Source organism: Dipodomys spectabilis, unplaced genomic scaffold (assembly GCF_019054845.1).
Source record: "Dipodomys spectabilis isolate Male_0828 unplaced genomic scaffold, ASM1905484v1 ptg000024l, whole genome shotgun sequence".
In the NCBI taxonomy this organism is placed as follows: Eukaryota; Metazoa; Chordata; class Mammalia; order Rodentia; family Heteromyidae; genus Dipodomys; species Dipodomys spectabilis.
The window spans coordinates 21,542,991-21,566,694 of NW_024870701.1; the positions used below are offsets into that span (position 1 = coordinate 21,542,991).

General features: G+C 35.1%; 1 protein-coding gene across 1 annotated transcript in view; it reads right to left on the bottom strand.

Annotated features, from left to right (window-relative positions):
- Rit2 (Ras like without CAAX 2) overlaps positions 1-23,704 on the bottom strand; it is a 294,814-nt gene that overhangs the window by 224,594 nt on the left and 46,516 nt on the right. The window contains exon 2 of the mRNA XM_042675251.1: positions 4,194-4,250. Coding sequence (XP_042531185.1) covers positions 4,194-4,250 — 57 coding nt within the window. The remainder of the gene's footprint in view (positions 1-4,193; positions 4,251-23,704) is intronic.

A 23,704-nucleotide genomic window follows, 5' to 3' on the forward strand; every position in this document is an offset into this window, starting at 1 on the left:
CTCCAATAAACCACTAGAAAACTGGAAGTGGTGCTGTAGCTCAAGTGGTAGAGCCCTGGCCTTGACCTGAAGAACTGAGAGTACCTAAGGGCAAAAATGTAGGTAGCTGTCATCCTAATCTATAGTGAATACAGTTTTTAAGAGTGGGCCATTGCTTCTCTATCCTTCTAAAGGTCTTTTTCAAGTAACACTTTGCTGTTTTTTTTTTATGGGTAATAACTATTTCAAAGATACTAGATATCTGTGTATTGCTTTAATTCTTCTTTCTAAATTGAGAGCTTGAATTTTGAGGGTCCTGTGGATGAAAGAATAGGAATTTGAATACTTTGAGAAGTGAAAGACATATACTGGTAGAATTTCATAATTTAGTACTTAAATGTGCCTAATATGATAATTGATATGAAGGATTCATCATTAGTCAACTGGTCAAAATGTTGTGATATGCGTGGTGGCTCACTTCTGAGTAATTATCTTCATTATCTGTGGAATGCAGCTACTCAGATAATAAAGAAGCAGGATCAGAAGTGTTGCTTTTCAATGCCAGCTTGGACAAAGAATTAGTAAGACTATCTCAACAAGCAAGCTGGGTATGGTAGTGTACCACTTTGATCCAAGTTGTTTGGGAGTCTGTGGGTACAATGGTCATAGTCTGAGACCAGCCCAGGGGACAAATGCAAAACATGGTATAAAGTAACTAAAGCAAAAAAACCTAGGTTTGACTCAAGTGGCAGACCACCTACCTGGCAAGCAAGAGTTCTGTCAAATGTTATTAATTTCATGCTAAGTTTTCCATGGAAAACTTAAGCTACAGTTGACACAATATCGAATGCTTATTAAAGTTCTAATTTAAAAGTACAAATTAAAACTTGGTTTACCCAGAAATGTCACTGTTGAAATGTAGTTGAAATTTTGCTCAAAGACATTTTCCACTTGAGAAACAGAATCAGTATATTTAAATATACATGCCAGGGATACGTTTATTGAATTTATAAAAGTAATCATTGGCTGTATCTTTTACCAGTAAATGAGGAAAATAATTATTCCATTGGGATGAAAAATGTTATCAAATAATTCTTTTTTTCTTGTTATAAAGAGCACTGGAGAGTTCATATTTGAAAGAAGGCTTATTCTGAGTAGGAAGGGACAGGAAAAACAAGACATATAAAGTTCATCAAGGGTTTCAGGGAAGCATCTCATGCCAGTAGGATTTTAAAAAATCCTCATCAGAATGATCTCAGCACTGGATAGGGATTGAAAAGAAAGTATTGATTACCTACCTCAGTCATAAAAAATATCCTTGATACATACTATTCTTTTCTAATTTGTGGGATGTTCAAACTGTACTAGCATGAGCTTCCTCTTGAGTGGTTATTAAGTCAGTTAGACTGAGTTATTGCAGGAGTGAAAATGAGATTCTCACCTTATTCAAGCAAGATACTGTTGGAAAGTTGTTAGCTCATAGCCCATCAGTGAATAAAGAATCATATTCCCATGAATGAATGAAGAAATGAGAAGTAATGAGTGAAAGGTAATGAGCTACTCTGTTCAATGTTGCAGGCTGCCTCCGCCGCCGCCGCCGCCGCAGCCGCCTCCGCCGCCGCCGCCGCCGCCTCCTCGCGCCTCCGCCCTCCTCCTCCGCCTCCTCCGCCTCCTCCTCCTCCGCCTCCTCCGCCTCCTCTCCTCCTCCTCCGCCGTCCGCCTCCTCCTCCTCCTCCTCCTCCTCCTCCTCCTCCTCCGCCTCCTCCTCTCCTCCTCCTCCTCCGCCTCCTCCTCCTCCTCCTCCTCCTCCTCCTCCTCCTCCTCCTCCTCCTCCCTCCTCCTCCTCCCTCCTCCTCCTCCTCCTCCTCCTCCTCCTCCTCCTCCTCCTCCTCCTCCTCCTCCTCCTCCTCCTCCTCCTCCTCCTCCTCCTCCTCCTCCTCCTCCTCCTCCTCCCCTCCTCCTCCTCCTCCTCCTCCTCCCCCTCCTCCCCCTCCTCCCCCTCCTCCCCCTCCTCCCCCTCCCCCTCCTCCCCCTCCCCCCTCCCCCCTCCTCCCCCTCCTCCCCCTCCCCCTCCCCCCTCCCCCTCCCCCTCCCCCCCCCCTCCCCCTCCCCCCCCCTCCCCCCTCCCCCTCCCCCTCCCCCTCCCCCTCCCCCTCCTCCTCCTTTCCCTTTTCCCCCTTTCCTCCCCCTCTTCCTTCACCTTCCATCCTTCTCTTCCTCCTCCTTCTTTTCCTCCTTCCCTTCTCTCCCCTCTTCCTATCTCTTCTTCCTTTTTCTTTGTGCCTTTCCCTCAGCTTGAACTCAGGCTTGAGCACTGTCTCTATGCTTTGTTTGCAAAAGATTGGCACTCTATGACTTGAGCCACACTTCTATTTCCAGCTTTTGGGGGTAGTTTATTGGAAATAAGAGTCTCATGGACTTTGCTTCCTACACTGACTGCAGATCGAAGTCCTCAGATTTCGGCCTCTTCGCTACTCAGGCATGAGCCATCAGCACTTGTCAGTCACCTTTTCAAATTATTTTATGTATTCCAAAGTAAAATTGTACTTTGAGTACCAAATGTGTAGTTGTTCAATCTCAAGTGATGGAAGTGCTTCGTGCTTTTTCTATAGAAATCATCATCTTTTCTTCTTGAATATGTATAACTTATTCAAAATAACTGCCAGTTCAAACTATTTAGAAGTGTGATATTGGTAAGCTAGAGACCAAAGTTTGAGGTAGAATTACATGTAAAACTTAAGCTATGATGACAAATAATGAACAAAGTGTTAACTAGTGATTTAATAAATATTAGTGAATTTTCCAACAAGAAAGAAAAAGATTCAGAGCTTTTCTGAGAAATTTCCCATCTTCTGCATCTCATAGTAGGTGAAGCAAAGCCGTATTCCAGAAGCAAGACAGTTCGAAAAGGAACATAGAGACTTGTAGAAAAAAAAACTAATTAGAAATAACCACATGTAAAATAGTATTCAGAAAGAGGATTCAACTTTTGTGTACTTAACAAAATACCTTTCAATTATTCTTAAATATTCTTAATTCTGTTTAGCTAATGAGGAGGCCCTAGTGAATTGTTAGTTATATAAGAGTACATTTTGTTTATGTCAGCAGTAGAACCAAATATGATGTAGGATGTAAGAAAAGGAATATAGGAGCTTAGGATATAGGATGATGCTTTATGTATCAAGTAAGATATTGAATAAATTCCCTGAAATGGATAGGGATGAATGGATATTCTCTCTGTCTCTCTCTCTCTGTCTCTGTCTCTCTCTCTCTCTCTGTATATATATATATATATATATATATATATATATATATATATGATAATCGATCAAAGGTAATCCTTTAAATGATAGGTAATATATAAAGAAGCACTCTTCTGCAGACATGCAGTCAGCTATGATGGTTCCTGAAGCCACATGATTTCCTCTATGGGAAATAAACTTTGTAATTTTAAACTATGTTTCTATTATCTTTGAAAAGTTGCACAAAGAAGTTACCATTCAACAAATCAGTTTACAAGTACAATGCATCTTGTTTGATGTATCTCTACTTAAAGAAAACTGTGATGGACTCTGCTTAAGCATTTTAAACCCATTCACTAATGTAATTTTGACTAAAAACCATTTTTTTTTTACAGCGAGTGAGCTTCTTTTGAAAAACATTTGAACAACACTATGTAGTAGGGAACCTACAAGAGGAGTAACATGGCTGGTTGGAATTTTGGCTCTAACCAATATAAAAAAATTTTGGTTCCCAGTTTCCTCCTCTATCTGGTAAGAATGTTAAATGGCATTTTATATGTATATCTAAAAACTCCTCAAAGTTAATATGGTCAATCCTGCAATAGAAAATTCAGAATTAAAATTTCAGATATGGTTTAAGTAAGCAAATAATCAGACACACATATCACTTAATCAGTTATATTTTTACACTACAGGTTTTAAAGTGCTAGATATCCATGAATGGATCCTAAAACCAACTTACTAGCATTCAACCACATTTACCTAAATAAACAATAGAATAGAGAAAAATGCCCATGTACATAATAAGAATTAACCACAACTATTACCTTTTCACTTGTATTTTTAATACATTACATCTTCATGAATATGTGTTCCAGTTCATAGTACAAATCATAGGCTTATCCTTCATCGATATCAAACATATTAACCAATAACTCATTTATGGTATCTTTAGTTGAGTCTTTCACTTACCTATGGTGGGGTCATGATAATCCGGGAATTGATGGCTAATAAACTGCATTGTCATTGCTGAAAGAAAAATAGATTTAATTTACTAAAATGTTATCAATTCCTCAATAAGTTATTCACCAAAATAGCTCATCACTCTCAGTAGTTTCTAGTAACTAATCTATGTTTAGGAATAATTTAATTATACTACATGAACTACGCTTTGATAATAACAGCAAGTTATACAGAGGAAAATGTGTTCAATAGTACCATTTTTTTCCTGGAATAAATATATTTACATTTTACATGTCTTTCAGGAAAGAAGGCATTAGGGTACAAATAAGAACACTCAATATTTTGGTGTTGGAGATCTGTAGTTTAATAGCTGGTTATTGGAACTATTTTTCCACTGAAGAGATACTTATTCTTTTATTTATTTTTACAGTTTTAAAGAGTTTACTTAGTAAAAAGTGAAGGCTAGGAGAGTGAACAGTAAGATCTGATTGTTTACCGGATGGTGAGGGACCAGGTTTTTTTTTTTGTTTGTTTGTTTGTTTGTTTTCTTTTCTTTTTTTCCTGTTTTCATTTTTTAAAATTTTTTATTTTTTATTGTGAAAATACTGTACAGAGGGGTTACAATTACATAGGCAAGATAATGAGTACATTGTATATCCCTCCACACCATCTTTTTTTCATCTCTTTCAGAAATTTATGAGAAGGTAATTGGCTTGTTTGTAATAAACAAGACTCCCTCCTTGGTGGTAGCTTATAGAAGGGCTGGCCTGGATTATGACAATACCTAAAACCATCCTCTGATTTAGGTAGGGGAACAAGTTGGTCTGAATCCATTTGCCAATGTTTTCCTTTATTTCTCCCCTCTGAGTTTTCTCTGTTGTCTGGACATGGAGATGTTGATCTCTGTTCTGGCTACTTCCTGCTGAATGGGGGTGACTTGTCCTTGCCCTTTCAAAAGTAACTGAAGCTGAGAGGTCAAAAAGAAAATGGTTCATATAAGTATGCCTACTTAATGCCCATGCCTGGCTACCTTCTAACACCACGGGATTTATATCCTTGCCTTTTTGTCATCAGCTATTTCTACAGTACCAGAAAAAAAATTCAGTTATCCTTCTCACACATGGGCAAACACAGCCTCTTAGGACTCAAAAAGTTTTTACTTTTCCCATATGTCCTTTAAGAGATGGTTGAGAAGCCCGGCACCGGTTGCTCATGCCTGTAATCCTTGCTACTCAGGAGGCTGAGATTTGAGGATCGCAGTTCAAAACCAGCCACAAGGCAGGAAAAGTCCCCATGAGACTCTTATTTCCAATTAATCACCAGAAAACTGGAAATGGTACTGTGGCTCAAAATGGTAGAAATCTAGCCTTGAGCTGAAGAGCTCAGAGACAGCACCCATGCCCCACAACCAACAATGAGAGAGGGAGAGGGAGTGGGGGGAACAGGGAGGGAGTGAGGGGAAGGAGAAGGAAAGGGAGTTGGGTTTGTTATAAACAATCTCCAAATTCAAAATGTATAGGGGCTGCCTCATTACATCCCTATCATACATAGGGTGTCTAATCTATGGGCCAAATAACTCTTAATGTTGTGAAGCATGTGACTTTCTATAACGATGTTTATTTTGAGTGTTTCTTCCTGTGAATTTTCCATTCTAAGGAGACCATGGTGACTCAAGTAAAACAAGAAACTTAAAACAATAATCAACAATAGTTCTTTTATTTTTTTAAAAAACTTCTGTGTTTTTACGTTGACAAAGTCTACCTCTTTATTCAAACTGTAAGATCCTGATTCCCCCTTTTAATTATGGCTCAAATTTGGCCACTGTCCTTGAATATGAACAAGGTTGACATAACTTCATTGTAGCACAGATTCTACATATCATTTTGGAGAAAATCAGACTTGCTTTATCACAGCCTACTTTTATCAAGAGTCCCATTAAGTTGGCTTAGCAAGAATCCTACCTTGGATGTCTCTTAGAAACTTTTCTATCCACCAATACAAATTCTCCTCTTCTTCTCTTCACCATCTGCTTTTAGTCTACGAATCTGTAATATTCCTATTGTATTCAGAATTGACCTTCATTCTATACTTAAAACTCTTTCCCCTGCAGCAGTTGTTCCTGTATAAGATCTATCATTGTTGCCTATCTACTGTCCAGATCTGGTTCTCCAGAATAGTATGTTTACACTTCAGCAAGTGTTTAGAGTAGGAAAGATTTATATAAATTCAGTGAACATGTAAGCACACTGTCTAGCTTTGCTGAGAAATGCAAAGATATGAAACTTGATCCAGTGGAAAAGAATTGCATTATGCACTTTAATTATTTTCCTCCTGCTTTTGCCTTGACAAAAAAGATGTCTGTATATGAAAATGTTACTTAATTTGACACCTTTGGGAAAAATTTTGAAATTCAAATCAACATTCCTTACAGATAGCCTCAGGAGTTAGATTATTCTAGGAAAACAATCAGAAAGCAGCATGTTTATTAAGTGAATATCTAGAGGAACTTTTTTATTTATCCTTCTCCTGAGCTTTACTATGGCAATTGTTTCTACCTCTTTTTAACAGTTGGGTTTTTCTCAGTTAGAATACAGAGGTCAGAGGCCTGGACTCATATTGAGCCATTACTTTTGAGACTCAGTAATTTTATAATCAGTGTGAGCTTAAATTCAACAAATTTGAAACTAAACTGAGGATAGTCTGACTGTACCTCTCTCTCCATATATACATATATATATATATATATATATATATATGAATGGAATGGATGTGCATGAATGTATGCAGGTGTGCATGCATGTATGCATAAATAGTGTGACTAATGGCTCCAGCATTCATATTATGCAGTCAGTGGTTTAGACAAACATCTTGAAAATGTCTGTGGGACTTTCTCTTTTCATATTCTCCGTACAAACAGCATGAATTTTAAATTTTATCTCCAGATATATTTAAATATATCTTGATGCCGTCTGCAATTACTATTGCTCAGAATTTCATAAATACAAACATCTCTACTGAACTCAATTCAAAATTGATTTCACTGTAAATGTTTTATTTTTCTTCATTGTGATCTTTAAAAATTTGAACATAGCCCATATTCTTCCTTGTGACATTACCAGCAGGTGTACTTTTTCATAGATAACATGACTATCTATGGTCATCTTTCCTTTCAGACTAAAATTTTACCATTGTCCAAGGAACTACTTGTCTTCTCAGTTTTATAGAAATACTTTCCCTCCATATTAGGTTCCCATCCTATGGTTATGACTGCTCATTGAGTAAGTCTTCACTACAACTTAATGCATTTAGAATTTAGCTCAATTCTGTGCTTGAGTACTTTTTTTTTGCAAGAATGTTTTCTGAATGAGCTATATCTACTGATGTAACTACTTTCCAGCTTAGGTTTTCTTTAACTATCCTAATAATGGTGAATGACTCTTTCCAAGTGACATTCTATTCAATACACACATTTTCCTTCTTCCTACCAGCCACCAGTGCAGGACAGAAACTATCAAGAAATCTTAGATAATGCTTTGTATAATTATAGTCTAAGTTAAAAGCCAAACATATGGGAAGGAGTCACAGAAGTAAAGAAGTTCAGAACATATTGAAGTAAAAGATCTACAATCATTGTAAAATTCATCCAAGACAAACTTCGTAGTTATTTATAAGAACACATGGCATATATTTAGGTGTTTGAGTTTATGCTTGTATGGAAACCTGCTTCTTATTGCACCACTGACAGAACCCGTCAATTCTCATATCCTCTGATTAAGGGGAAAGGACCCTACTGAGTTTGTTCCAAATCTTTACAATACAGTTTTAGAAAGAATTATTTGTAAAAAAAAATAATTTCTTGTGCATTTTATGAAATTGATGCCTCTAGGTGACATTTAAGAGCCATTTTCCTTAGGCAGGTAATATTCAAGTGAAACAGCTTTTGAAAAATCATTTCTAAACACTTAGGTTGGACAGCAAAATATCCCATCTTGAACATATTTCTTTTGCATATTTCAAGTTGGTTATTCAGAGAAAACTGTAGATCTATGCAGACAGAGAAATGATTTTGAAAGGCTAAACTTTTTCTAAAATAAATAAAAATTGCATTGATGAAAAGAATCCTTCCTTGGTAATGGACGCAGTTCAGATAAGTATGTTTTTTCCAACTTTGATATACAACATTTCAACCTCTGGAAGAACAATTTGGGAGCTTGACACTTGACCTTCACAAGGGTTCCTAAGGTAACTGTGAGATCTCACAAGCATAATGGGATTATCCTTCCATAACTCTTGATATATAGCTCTTAAAAGGTAATTCTAGATAATTTTCTCCTGGGTAATTAAGATTGAATGTTGCTGAATGTAGTGCAGATTTTCATGCAGATGATATCTATTAAGCTGTTTATTTCAACTAGATAATTCATTTTGAAAAAGAAGGAAAAGAGAAGTATAAAGCAAGTGTCAAGACTACTCTGGAAACTTTTCAAAATGTATTCATAAGAATATGTGTGGAAGCCAGGCGCTGGTGGCTCACACCTGTTATCCTAGCTCCTCAGGAGTCTGAGATCTGAGGATCAAGGTTCAAAGCCGCCCGTGCAGGAAAATCCGTGAAACTCTTATCTCCAATAAACTGCCAGAAAACTGGAAATGGCGCTGTGGTAGAGCACTAGCCTTGAGCTGAAGAGCTTAGGGACCGTGCTCAGGCCCAGAGTTCAAGCCCCATGACCAACAAAAAAGAAAAGAAAAAAGAAAAAAAGAAAAAAAAAGAATATGTGTGGAGGGGGGAAACAATCTTCAACAAATGTAATACTACCTTACATATGTAGCTCTAACCCCTTTGTACTTCACCTTGACAATATAATTAAATTAAAAAATAAAGAAGATTTAAAAATGGGTGAAATTTCTAGCATATTGAAGCCCAAATGAATATTAACTTCATGAATTAGGAAACAAGGCATTTGGAGGTGTGAGTGTGGGTTTAGGTGGAGGTAGGTACCATGGGAAACAAAGAATGTACTGGAAAACTAGTCTTTAAATTTGTCTGCAAGAGTTCCTATTAGTTCAGGATACAAATGGCTGAAAACAGCTCAGCATCTTGACTGCATTTCTTAATATACACAGAGATATGAATAACAGGAATGTAAAACATGTCCAACTTATCTTGGATTTGTAAAATATAAAATCTAAAACAAATTTTATCTGGGAGATGGGAGGTGAGCAAAGATGGTGAATGTAAGTGAATATGGTCACAAAGCTTTGTGTAAATATGTAAAAGTAGAACAATGAAACTTGGTGGGATGGTTTGGGAAGGAGTTAGAGGGGAGGAGGGAGATTAATGTAGGAAGGAGTCAGATCAACGTACATTGTATTCACAGATGGACATATTAAAATGTTTGTGTAACTATCTGGTGCTAATAACTATGTGGAGAGCAAAGTACACAGTGTATATGTCTGGAGAAAAAAATACATCAGAAAATTCTGAATCATAAATTACAATCTTAATGAAAGTTTTAGAATTAAGATAAAGAATATTAACTGGACTCAAATGGACCTCGTGCATTATTTCTAAAGTTATTGCAATCTGTAGATGGAGGTTGTATAGGAAACAAGTAGACTTTCCTTCCAATAGACACCAATATTTTCTGAATTTTAAGCTTCAGATACCATTTGTAAGTATCTGATGGATAGCATATAAAAACTCTTTACATTTATTAGTGGCCATATCATTAACATACGTTATGTAAATGGAGTTCGTTCAAAGGCTTTATCAAATATTCATTAAGTACATACTGTAAATAATGGCCAAAGTATCTTAGATGTCCTTTCAACAGTAGTAGTGAGACTATAACCATCATCTTAAAAAAGTAAACTCATTTTGTTGAGTCTTTCCTTTCATATACATATGTTTTTAATTTAAAAATCAATTCATTATTCATAATTTCTATAATTTAATATTTTATTTAAAGTTAAATTTATATCAATTGCCTCTTTTTTACATTATTCAGTATTAAACCATCAAATTTACCTCTGAGAAAAAAATTGGACAATCTTGCATATCATGCATGCTCTTTGGCTGTTCAGCAGGGGTTGGCCAGAGCCTAGACTAGCAGTTATAGAAAAAGAAAATTAGAAAGCAGTTATTTTAAACTATATATAATATTTTAAAATATATATATATATATATATATAAAATGCTGCCATCATTCATTGTTATGTCTCGTAACAATATTTACCCTCCACAAGATATTTGACAATATAATTTACTAACACAGTGCTAGACTATAACAAGTCACTGCTTTCCCTTTGGGAATGGATGATCAGCCAGTGAAATGAGAATGTTGTTTCTGACAGACTGGTCACTAAGGCTTAGTTCCATTTCTCCCATTATTTTTTTTTTCCTTGCAGGTGTGGGGGGGGGTGTTAAAAAATGACTTAACTTTTGCCATATTGATTTCTTATATTCAAGAAGGCAAGGAGAACTGAGAAGTAGGGCAAAAAATAAGTGAAAGCAGCAGAAGCCAAGCACTGTTCTTTATTCATACGAGATCAGAGTTATTCAACCAAGTAAGTCAATTACCTATTGTATCGTTCTGTTACAGAAACTCTGGTCACCTGAGATGTTTTCAGACCTTTCCTAAGGAAAGTTTCCTAAGAAAGTTCCTCATCTGAACTTTTGCTTTCCTTCGGGAATGCTCTTTCCAAGATATATGAATGCTTGTTTTTCTTAGATGTTCGCATTTTTACTCACAGATAGCCTTCTTTGGGAAGAAATCCCTTACCAGTAAATTTAAATCAAAACTGATTTTTCCTAACTAGGACTCCCTTGTTGGCATTAATTAATTAATTAAATCTAATCCAAATACTTACTGTGTACTGGACATAGTTTACATGCTTGGGGCATTAGTGAGTAAAACAAGCAAAGATTTTCACTTGTTAGAGACTACCATGATAGGAGAAGTTGGAGAGGAAAATCCAATAATATGCATATACAAATTAATAAAAAGATAATGAAATTTTTATTAACTCAATGTTAAAATATTTTTTAAAAATGATATTTAACAATGACATTCTGAGTGAACAGATATACAAATTGCAGGAATGATAAGTAAACTTCTAATATTAGAGAACTTATTCATGCAGTCTTTTAAAAAAGTATAATAGTGCACACTAAATTACTGTCATTTATAATCCCAGTTATGCTCTCATAGTAAATTAATGGAAGGGCAAAGGGTGAACAAATGGGGTGGTGGCACTCTGTAGACAGTATGTTGAAAATTAACTGTACAACTCATGCATTGGAACAGGAGGGGAAAAACTGGGAGAGAGCAAAGAAAGAGATGGCATTGTTCATAAAGAAATGTACTCATTACATTACCTGACATGAAACACGGTAAAATCTGAAAAATTCAGTAAAATGCCTTTGAAAATCACCTTTATCCTAATAATAAATATAATTTTAATAATTCAAAAAATTATTTATATCATTTTATTTTTTAAAAGCTAAGATTTATTGCAGATAAATAATACCTATGTTTCTTTGGGTCTGGATTACTTCACTTAATATAATTTTTTCCAAGTCTTTCCATTAAAAAACATTGAAAAAGAATATTATAAAAAAAAGCTAGGATTTACACTCTTTGAAATAAATTTACGATGAAAAATTTAAGGGTCAGTCCAAAAATGCATGAAAATCGGGTACCTAATCTTACAAACTTCTTAAAGAAGCAATTTAACAACAACAACAAAAGGGTTTTGGCATTTTTATTAACTTGGCCAGAATTGAAGGGCTCTGAAAAAAAAAAAATCAAACCAACTCAGTCATCAGATTAAAATTCTGGGTTCTTTCTGTTGTGCTAATATGTTCTCATTAATTTCACTCAACCTAAAAAAAAATTATGCTCATTCATTAGTGAGCCAAACATTGTTACTGAAAAACTTGGGCAAACACTAAATGTTCACTGAATGATAGTGAAATGAATGAAAAAGTCTAGAACCCTCAGTCACTTGCCTCAAAGTCAACACAACGGTGTTGGAACTTAAATTTATAAATATTTTCTCAGTGCATTGCATTGGGGCCCAAAAATAGCATCATGTGAATTCTGTCTATGGAGCAGGATACAACCCAAGAAGGCATACAGAGGAGCGTCCTGGCAGCCACCTGCTGAGCATGCCCATTGAGACTGATGACTGCTCACCTGGGACACAAACAAAGGAGATCATCATGAAGTCAATGCCATATGTAAAGACTAAGAATAGTGGTGAAATATTCATCTAGTTTCTTACAAACTTTTCCTTGATTCTCTTTGTAACAGTAGAACTTAGGAATTGGAATCATGTGGTAGATTTAAAAAAAAAAACAAAAGAATATTAGATCCGTGTGACTTATCTTGTATTGTTTTCTAGTTAATGCATTTTTTAAAATTGCTATGAGATTGTATTTATTTATTTATTTATTTTTGTCGATTCTTCAGCTCAAGGCTAGCGCTCTATCACTTGAGCCACAGCACCACTTCTGGATTTTTTCTGTTACGTGGTGCTGAGGAATCGAACCCAGAGCCTCATGCATTCAAGACAAGCACTCTACCACTGAGCCACCTTCCCAGGCCCTAATTAATGCAGTTATAACATATTTTCCCTGGTGTTACTCTGGGTTCTAAATTTCTACAAATTTAACATTTAGAAATGGGTCTCTAGCCAGGTGCCAATAGCTGACTCCTGTAATACTAACTACTCAGGAAGATGAAATCTGATGATTGTGGTTCCAAATTAACTCAGGCAGGGAAAGTCATGAGACTTTTCTCTGCAATAAACTACCACCAAAAAGCCAGAAGTGGCTCAAAGCATTAATTAGCCTTGAACCAAATGGCTCAAGGACAAGTCTCATACCCTGAATTCAAGCCTCAGGACTCCCCTCATTCCCAGAGGAAAAAGAAAAAAAGATTTTCTGGGTTGATTATTATTTTCTTAGAAGAAAACCACCGCAGTTCAAAAATGGTTAAACAACCTGAGAATATAATTTATTTATCCATAAAATATCAAAGTCCTGTTATATGTCCATGTTCCTACATGTGTGTAGATATGGGATGATAGTAGGTAAGGAGAAACAGGTTGATATTTGTAGCAGTCTGGGTAGACTAAAATTGTACCATTTAATTGAGAGAATGATATTCGATTAAATATCCTGAAGAGGCAAGTTGCTGCAGTTCCTCTGTTTAATTGTTTCTTTTTCTATGGAATCATTTCTTTTACTTTGGTAATTTCTCTTCCTTCTCCACAAACCAACTGCTAATAGAAAAAAATTGTGCTTTCAAGACTTTAAAAACTCTATTCATCTTCACTGACTGATCTTCAAGAATGATTGATGAGACATGAAAATGGCGATGGATATTAAAACTCAATATTACCAGTCATTACTTATTTGCTCTATGCTGACAGTTTATTTTGTATTCAATGAAACAAAGAAGAAAAATAGACATGTTCACCAATCTCTTCTAAAGTCTTTTATCATCTAGGATAAACCTCATCTCCGAAGGTAAATGAACTGTTGTTGATACTTGCATACCTGCACTGATATGGGTAAATACATCTCTCCCTTTAGCTCCATTCCATAAAGCACAATTAATGGAGACAGTACTGGAGTCTTATTCACATGCATGGGAGATGAAATTGTAGACAATCCCAAAGTTTTTAAACCTCAGAAAGTGTACAGTGTATCCTGAGTTATCATAGACATTAACAGCTACACTGTCTGAGAATGCAATTCCTTTTTATTTCCCATAATACATCGATGTTGTCTTGCAAGCCATTTCAGAGAACTGTGTTGATAATAGTGCTTACCAATATGTGCCTAGAGTTTAAATATTCTCTATCATAGGTTTAGAAAATACTCAAAGCATGACATCTAATGGTTAGGTGTTATCATAATGCTTTCTTTCAGAATTCAAAACATTGTTTTGTTTTTTGTTTTTTGTCAGTCGTGAGGCTTGAACTCTGGGCTTGGGTGTTGTCCCTCAGCTCTTCAGCTCAAGGCGAACACTCTACCACCTGAGCCACAGCACCTCTTCTGGTTTTCTAGTGGTTAATTGGAGATAAGAGTCTCACGGACTTTCCTGCTAGGGCTGGATTTTAACTGTGATCCTCAGATCTAAGCCTACTGAGTAGCTGGGATTACAGGTGTGAGCCACTGGTGCCTGGCCAAAACATTGTTCTTTTGTGTACTTTCTGTCCTACCTTTACTCAGTTGTTTTGTAATCCTCATTCATTAAATGTTACAGAGAAAAAGAATAATTTTCTTCTTTCATTATTATTTTCTTTCATTATTATTCCTGCCAAAAATTTGCTATGTACCTTGAATTCCTCTGAGCTTCTGGAATCTCCTTTAAGTATTTCATTAGTATCTTTTAATTCACACAGTTCCATGATATCACAGATCTTGTCAGAGAGGAACATTCTGAAAATGTGATTACCAGACCAAATAAAAGGCATATTTTTACCACAGTCTTACTCATATCATACCAGTTTACATTACTGATGTTGTAAATGTAATCATACTATAGCAGATAAAGCAGGGGGAATTTTGACTTATTTTTGACTATATATTTATTTTTTTACAGTATGTATTTTTGACTACATATTTATTTTTTAGAAGCAGAATGACTAACTAAAGGCAATGATCTATAAGCTCAATGTCAAAAGCAAGTTTGTGGAACAATTCTGACAGGCTGGAATGATGGCCTCAAAGCAGAAAAATCAAAGCTGAGAAATGAATGTAAACATTGTAATCTCAGTTTGGATAATCTTCTTTCATTGATATCACTCTTCTTTCTTACTATTTAATTATCACAAATCAACCATGCAATGAGGTATCATAGTGACAATTCCATAGATGTATAGTATAGTATATACTTAAACCAAGTTCACTGTCTCCTTTTTTTATTTGTTTCATTTCCTTTCTTTTCTTCTCCTCTTTTTACACAGTAGTTGGTGTGTTTAATCATGCTGTCTGTCTGTCTATCATCTGTCTAGCTATTATCTAGTTTTCTGCCTTCCATTCTCAGTACCCTCACAAACAATCAATGTCACAACTACAAAAAAATGCAAAATAAGTAGGATCTGCTATATTACCCAATTGAATAAAAAGTTGTTAAGGTTGGTGTCATATCTACACAATTGTTTGCTACAACTTAAAATTTTAAGATTATGCACAGTTCAGGTGGATTGTGACCATGTTGTACATATTCAATCTTTCTCATGGATTCTATGAGAACTTGAGATGGTGACAGGAGGAAAATTTGGGCCCAATGTCATGAGCCTCTGTGACAAGCAGGCTTCAATTCCACTCTCTTGAAACAAGCCAGGTACTGGTTTATATAGATTATTTTGATCACAAGTTACACTGAACTTGTTTGAATATTGGACACCCACCCACCTTAAAGTTGCTTTGTGTATTGGCTTTTTTAATTGCAGCACTACTAATATGGTACTCCAGCTCTCTGGAGCAAAACTCAAGTGAGTTAGGATGAGAGAGTTGGCAAACTAACACTGACTGACATGCTGACAGTAAAGGCTGCCTTGTGAAATCCCAAGGGCAGTTGTAGTTTCCTTTATAACCAATGACACACTAAGAACTGTCTGGAAGTTGTCCAGGGTTTGCTAGAATGAGTTGTGTGCAATATTATTAGGATGACTGAATTCTCATGATGGCAAAAACTAGTTCATTGATTAATTTAGACAAATAATAACAACTCCAGATCAGTTTCTCAAATTCCGAACCACAGGACTGTACTAGGCCTGTTCATTTTGTCTGAACATTTTTGTACGTGTACATTTTTATTGTGAAAAATGCTGTACAGAGGGGTTACAGTTACATGAGCATGGTAATGGGTACATTCCCTATTGAGCATTGTTGCTTCTTCCTTTGTTCTCCTTCTACCATCCCTTCTCTCTTACCTTCACAACTACCCCTCCACCCCCGCTGAAGTTGTAAAGTTCGTTTTCAACATAGTGTTTTGTACATCTCATTTTATTGTGGTATATTAAGGGCTTTCAAGGCATAGCTGTAAGTGTATATAATGTACTTTGATTAGATTCTTCTCTATGTTGCTCTTTTTTCTATCTATTTATTCAAAAAATAATTCCACAAAAGCTAGGTATTCTATTATGTGTTAGAGACACATGTTGGAACAAAGTAACTCAGTGTGGAAAGAAATGTACTCATTACCTTGCTCATATAACTGTAACCACTCTGTAAGCATTTTTACAATAAAAAATGTACAAAAAATGAAACAATTATATTGCTGTGCAAGAAATGTTATAATTGTTAATCGCATGTTTTACTTTAGGCAAAGAAGAAAGGATAGTATGTTAAATTCAGAGATGAATAATTACTTCCCTGAGAAAGCAGAGCCATCCTAATCACAAATACTAAAGATACTCTAGGGGTTAATAATGTGAAGGGAGTATGGACTAGATAAGTCTTCCAAGCAAAAGCAGCTACATGATCAGAACTCCCCAAATCTTGGGAAATGCATCACATGTGGTAATTTCTGGTATCTGAGTAGAGATGGAACTCCGAAAACTCAGAGTGCATATGAGTTGTGGGGAACTAGATGCAAATGAGAACACATCTAAAGTCCTTTTACTAAGAGTTCAGTTTCATTATTGATAAGCATTTAAAACTTTTGTGGAAGCAATGGATAAATCACAAGGTTAATTTTTTTTAAGTGAGGTGACAGATTTAACAATGCATTTTAATGATAAAACTCCCTTCCAAAAAGTGAAAAACTAGATCTGAAATGACATTAATGGAAACAAGGATACTTGTTCAGAAACTTAAGTGAGATATGTAGATAAAAAATTGTTTCTAACATGTTTATAAGATGATTTCTTTGTTGCTTTGTATGTCCCTCCTCCACGGTATAACCCCTGCTTTCACTGTATTTGATGTTGGTATAATTTGTGGAGGCGAAGGGGAAAAACAAGCCGTTTAAATAGGGATACAGTTGGACCCATTGCAACAATGAGATGTACAAGTAATTATGTCACAAAAACGAACTTCACTACTTTGGCCGGGGAGGGGGATGGGGAGAGTGTAGTGGGAGGGAGATGGGAAGGTCTGGTAAGGGAAAACAAAGGAGGAGGCAACAATGCTTGATAAGAAATATACTCATTACCTTGTCCATGTAATTGTAACCCCTCTGTAAGATATTTTCACAATAAAAAAAAGAAAGAAAGAAAGAAAGAGCTGAAAGGAAATCATGAAAATAAAGACAACCCTGAAATACCACCTTACCCCAGTCAGAATGGCCCACATCTTAAAGTCAGCCAATGACAAATGCTGGAGGGGATGCAGAGAAAGAGGAACTCTATTACACTGCTGGTGGGAATGTACACTTATACAACCACTTTGGAAAGCAGTCTGGAGGGTCCTCAGAAAGCTAAATATTGACCTCCCCTATGACCCAGCAATACCACTCTTAGGCATCTATCCTGAACAACAGAAACCAGAATACAAAGACTTATGCACCTCCATGTTTATTGCAGCATTGTTCACAATAGCCAGGATATGGAAACAACCCAGATGTCCCACCATAGATGAATGGATCCAAGATTTGTGGTACCTATATACAATGGAATATTATGCAGTCATTAGAAAGAACAAAATAATGGCATTTTCAGGGAAATGGGTAGAACTGGAAGAAATCATGTTGAGTGAGGTAAGCCAAGAGCAAAGAGACAATTAGCACATGGTCTCCCTGATACGTGAGTGCTAAATCCAAAAAGCAAGATGATACGACAAAGTAAACAAGAGTCGAGAAACAAAGGACCTCCATTAAAAATGCTGCGTTTGTAGAGATTTCAAGAAATAATCTTTCAAAAATTTTCGAACAATATCGTAACTTAATTTACAACAAATCTTAGCTAAGAAAACTTGTGTATGTACCTAGCTCTCAGTCTACATTTGAAATTATTCCAGCAATGCATATGAAAGGCTGGCTTCACTCTTGAAGCAGTTCATTAACTCAGAAGGGAGATAAGCTATGTTTTCTGATAATTAATTATATAAAATAATAAGTTAAATAATTAGAAAATAAAAAAAACATTTTCAAGAAAATTAACAATAACAAATGCTGGTGAGGATCTGGCCACTAGCTGTTGGTGGGAATGTAAACTTGTTCAAGCACTCTGCAAAGAGTATGAAGATTGCCTAAGAAGCAATAAAACATAAAACTACCCTACGACCCAGCAATTCTACTCCTGGGCTTTTATCCGATAGAGCACAAACAAGGCCACACTAAAGCTACCAGCACAAGCATGATCACTGACACACTATTTATATGAAACCAAAGATACAGTATCAGTCCAAATGCCACTTAATGAACAAATAGACCAAGAAAATGTACTTATACCTAATGGAATTCTACTCATCCATTAGAAAAAAAAATTACATTGTGTCATTTGTAAAGACTTGGAACAAATTATATTAAGCAAAGTAATTAAGAACCAGAGAAACAAAAGTTTCATATTTCCCCTCATTTGTGGTAGCTAGAATGCACCTATAAATCTACAAGTAAACACACTGGGTGGTATGCAAAAGATTACAAATGAATTAACTGAAGTATAATAAACTCTATGGAGAAGTCAAATAGTACATTTCTTTAGAAAGACTAAGTCAAAGCCCCCCAAATAAGTGCTAGGACATGGGTACTTGCAGGGGGGAGGGTTAGAAGAATGATGTGCGAGAGTAGAGTCAAGAATTCATTGTGTATCCCCTAGAATTGAGGAAAATAATGGAAGAGGGTGGCTCAAACTGGAGTGAAGATTTTGATGCGGTGACACAGATTAAGATGCATTGTATACACAAACTATTTTGTTAAATGGTAAAAAAATAAATAAATACATAACCTAAAAATTAAGAAAAATGAGGGAAGGGGTGAGTCAGGATGGGTGGGTAGCGATGTTGGAAGGCAACACTGCATTCATAAACTGCTTTGTTGAATGACAACCCTTTCATAAAACTACTTAATAATAATACACATCTCAAGAATGATAACAAAGTAAGTTTTTTTAACCATAAATTAGGATATTTCCAAGTCACTTTCTTCCAGATAAAATTGTTATTCTTCCAGCTAGAGTTTTCTTTAGACTATTGTTTACGTCTATTATTGTTGTATCTGTGGGAATGGATCATCATAAACTTAATACTACTCTATATGATGCTGTGATTTAGAGCAGCTAGAATATCTAGGACTTTTTTTTTTTTTTTTGCTTAACAGAATTGGAGCCAGTCATCGCTTACTGAATAATAACATTTTGCTCTCATGAAATTAACTCAAAGTTCTTCTTCTTTTGATGTCATTGTCCTTCTATTCAACAATGGCTAATAAATAATGATCAGTTCCTTCTCTTTCTTGTAATGTCAATCTTTAATTATGGCATTAACTTTTATTACATATGTAATTAAAAAGTAAAATAATCCCATTGATATATGGGCAGAGGGCCTGATCCTAAATCATTACAATATATGGGTGCTTTGAAATTTTTAATTAAAAGTATATGAAGAATGAAGAGTTATTTGTAGCAATAATTGATTAATTAAGCTTACTTGTTGTAATACCCATAGCATTTTATAGAATGTAAAAATCTAATTTGAGAACAGATGATGAAGATAGCTAGCCTCACTCTAGTTTTATCAATCCTTTGGAGGACTTATCATATAACATTATAAATAAAATGTTCTAATTCCCACCCCTTCCAAATTCCCTCCTCATCACTTCCAATTCCATTTTTCCTTCTTGTCTCTTATACTGAAAGTGAACATCACAGGGGCTCCTAGTTCAGCTGATCCCTTCTAAACTGCAGTTTTGGCCCCAACAATGTCTTCTTTTCACATGCTACTTCCTTTTTTCATCTAAACTCACATTTACTTTGCTTTTTCTTTTTCATTGAGCTCTTATTTCTTCTCTTTAATGAACTCTGATTACCTTCTACTACACATCATTCTTTTCTTTTTTCATTCTTTCATTTCTCTCTGCCAGTTGAACCACATCCTCATCCTATTTTGCTTTTAGAATAGGATGTCACATTTATATGCAGCTGTCCTGCACTGTGATTCTCCTATTTGTTTCTTTTTGCAGCTTAGCTGACAAGTGTATGCCACTGTAACCATCTGTTGTTAGTTGAGATGGAGTCTTGTGAACTGTTTGCTCAACCTGATCTCGAACTTCAGTCATCCCAATCTCTGCCTTAGGAGTAGCTTGGATTACAGGAAAGAGCTACTGAACCCAATTCTTCTCTAAATCTTGCATATCCCCAAGTAGCTTATGTGGTTAAGCATAAGTATAATGGATGGAAGTAAGCAAGAGTTAAAAATATTTTGTCAATCATACATGGTATATTAGATACTATTGTTTACGAATGTTTAAAAGTGAAAAGAAGAGGTACAAATACCTTGCCAGATTCCTGCCAGCTTTGATAGAAGAATTGAACTGGAATGCAATACCATCTGCTGTGTACTCATTTTCCTATGACTGTAGTGTAATTGGGGTTGGCTTTAAAGGTAGGGTGTTGGAGTTTAAACTGCACTGCTGCTCTCCACAAATTGCATGGAATAATTTATTAAACATTTCCTAATTCTCCTGTTTAGTATGTTACAAGCCTTATAGTAGGTATGATTGTTAAGTATCTTAAGTCCTGGTACCACCATTATCATTATGTTATAAATCAGGGAATGGATGCACAAGCAGTTTTGGTAATTTGCCTGAGATTATATAATAGGAGATACATCTCTAGGTCAATTTCAGGCACTCAGCCTGCACTTACAATCATTATACTAATCATTATGTCTCTATAGGAAACTGCCAACATCCTTTTAAGCAGCAATAGCTTCCTTGTACATAAAATAGGTGTAGAATTTGTTTGAAGGTTAAATGGAATGGTAGGCATAAAAACGCACAATGACTTGCATATTATAGCAACTATCTTTGAGACTTTTCTTTGCTATATGGAGACTAGAAGCAGGGTTTCAATATTTGTATCACAGTAAAAATAATGTTTCAGTCCCCATAATATCTATCACATAAGTCCTTGCTGATTTAATTATTTAATATGTTGTTTTGAATTTGTGTACCAAAAGAGAATGATATTCAATATTGATATAGTATCAAAGTATAATCAAAATAGTACCAAACATAGTAACTTAAACATAGTAAATGATTACTTTTTTTTTAATGGTATCATCTAGAAAATAGCTACTCATAGAAGAAAAGTTCTTATTTGATTTTACATACCTTACCAGTAGAAATGTTAGCATAATTGACTGTAGAATCTGCATTTTTACTTAAACATGGGTTCTTTTTTTTTTTTTTTTTTTGGTTTTTTTTTTTAATTTTATTTTATTTTATTTGAGAACATACTGTACAGAGGGGTTACAATTACATGGTCAGGATAATGCATACATTTCTTACCAAGCATTAAACATGTGTTCTTATAGTCATTCAATTATAATTTGCACTCACTTTTCTTGTTTTCTGTTGTTACTTTCTTTGTAATCATCTGATATTTAAGCAGAACAGTTGACAGGTTTTTGACACCTTGGAATGCTTTGCAATTCCTTATTAAGAAAAGTTATATAATTCAATTTTGCAAAAAAAAGTCAGTTTTACTTTGCTCCTAGCTCCAAATTCTAGGCAGCCTCTCTCTTTATACCTGTCCTGCATTTTCAAGAGTGACAGAGCTAGAGTGTGTTCTATCTGTGATCAAATATCATCTCCAAAACATACAAAGGACCTGAAGTTTTGTGGAAAGATCAGGACATCCCATTGGGAATGCAAGGATTTCTATGCTGTCCCTTTGAGGTCATTTATAAATGTGTTACTATCAGATTAAAAAGATGATGAAATTTCAGGAAAAGACTAATCTAGAAGTCCTGGGAGATGAATTACATAATGTCAAGTACTATGTTTATAAGGAAGAAAAGAAGTAGCACCCAGTGAAGAAATGTGGCTTGTATGAACTCAAAGAATTTAATTAAAGAGTACTCACTTGTCAAGATTCATTCATTAATGACAAAGAGAAATAAATAATATCTGAAAAATAAATACTTTAAGCGGATAGTGAGATTCAGGATAGACTGGGTAAAATTTCTGCCAGTTCTTCCAACATATTTATACTGTTTAAAGTCCTAAAGATGATTTTTTTCCTCTCATCTATTTGTTTCATACTTTGAATAAAAGAAGGATTTCCTGAGATGTTATAAAAGTGATTCCGGTTATGTAAAGCAAAATATTCTTTCAGATTATATATTCTTCTTCTTATAATCTTCTTTAAATTTTGAAATTAGGATAAATTTGTCTGTCAGGCAGATTTTGTTACTCTCATAGTGGATTCACTGAAGTTTATTACTGAAACTAAACAGAAGTGAAGCAGATCTTGATTCTGTTGTGATGTCCATGGTGATTATATATATATTTATATATATATATATATATATATATATGTTTTTCCATCTGCTATTTTTTTTTTATCTACCCTAGGGTTGCCAAATCTTGCTACACATTGAACTCACCCCAGTTTCTGTTAAACTGCATCAATTTGAGGGTATCTCTTCAGACTTTGGAAGCAACAAAGGCCTAATTCACCCTTACTGAAAGTATCTTGAATTAATTTTGATTATTCATTTGCTCTTCCTTCAGAAACCCTGTAAGTCCATGTGGACAGTGAAAGTGCAGCCTGATCATCAGTGACTGTTTTTCAGTAATGCATATCAATAAAATCCTGATATGACAACCACACAGCTCTTAGGAAGAAACATGGTACAAATCACTTGTTTATCTTGCTCTTGCTACAGTGTCTCATATAGAAATATGCCCTCTGGGAGCATTGCTGAAATGACACTAAGACTCCAAATAGAAATTTCCGTTGTAAATAAAATAAAATTAAATTTAAAAAAAGTTAAAAATAAAAAATGAAAAAAATAAAAAAAAGAAATTTCTGTTGTGATGCTAGAAAACTGGGTATTAGCAAGTGAAAGAGAATCAAATTGGTAAGGATAGTATCACTTTTCAAGAATACCTATTTCCTAATTCGAAACAGCCGTCCAAGATATTCTTCAAATTCTCCAGGAAAGTATAAGGAAAAGACTAAATAAAAGAGATTCATCATTTAGCTATAGAGCACTTTTAGTAACTCTGTGAATATAAAAACATAAGGATTTTGTTTGGGAAATGTGATGTTATTTCAAAATAGATCACAAAATGAATCTACACAGGTTTTCAATAAAAGGCATTGATTATTTTTGGAGATATTACTAAAGGGTTAGTTGTGAGGGTTTTTTTGCATATATTGTTCTAGGAGGAAAGGCTTTTAGTACAAAGTGAGGTTAAATATCATAGGAAAACATCATAAAGTCTAGTAAACCAGGATATTTATAAATGTTGAAAAGTAAACTAAGCCAGGCAAATGGGATATTCAGTTTATTTGTTAGCAATTGCAGTGTACAGATTACATGATATTGTAAAAGT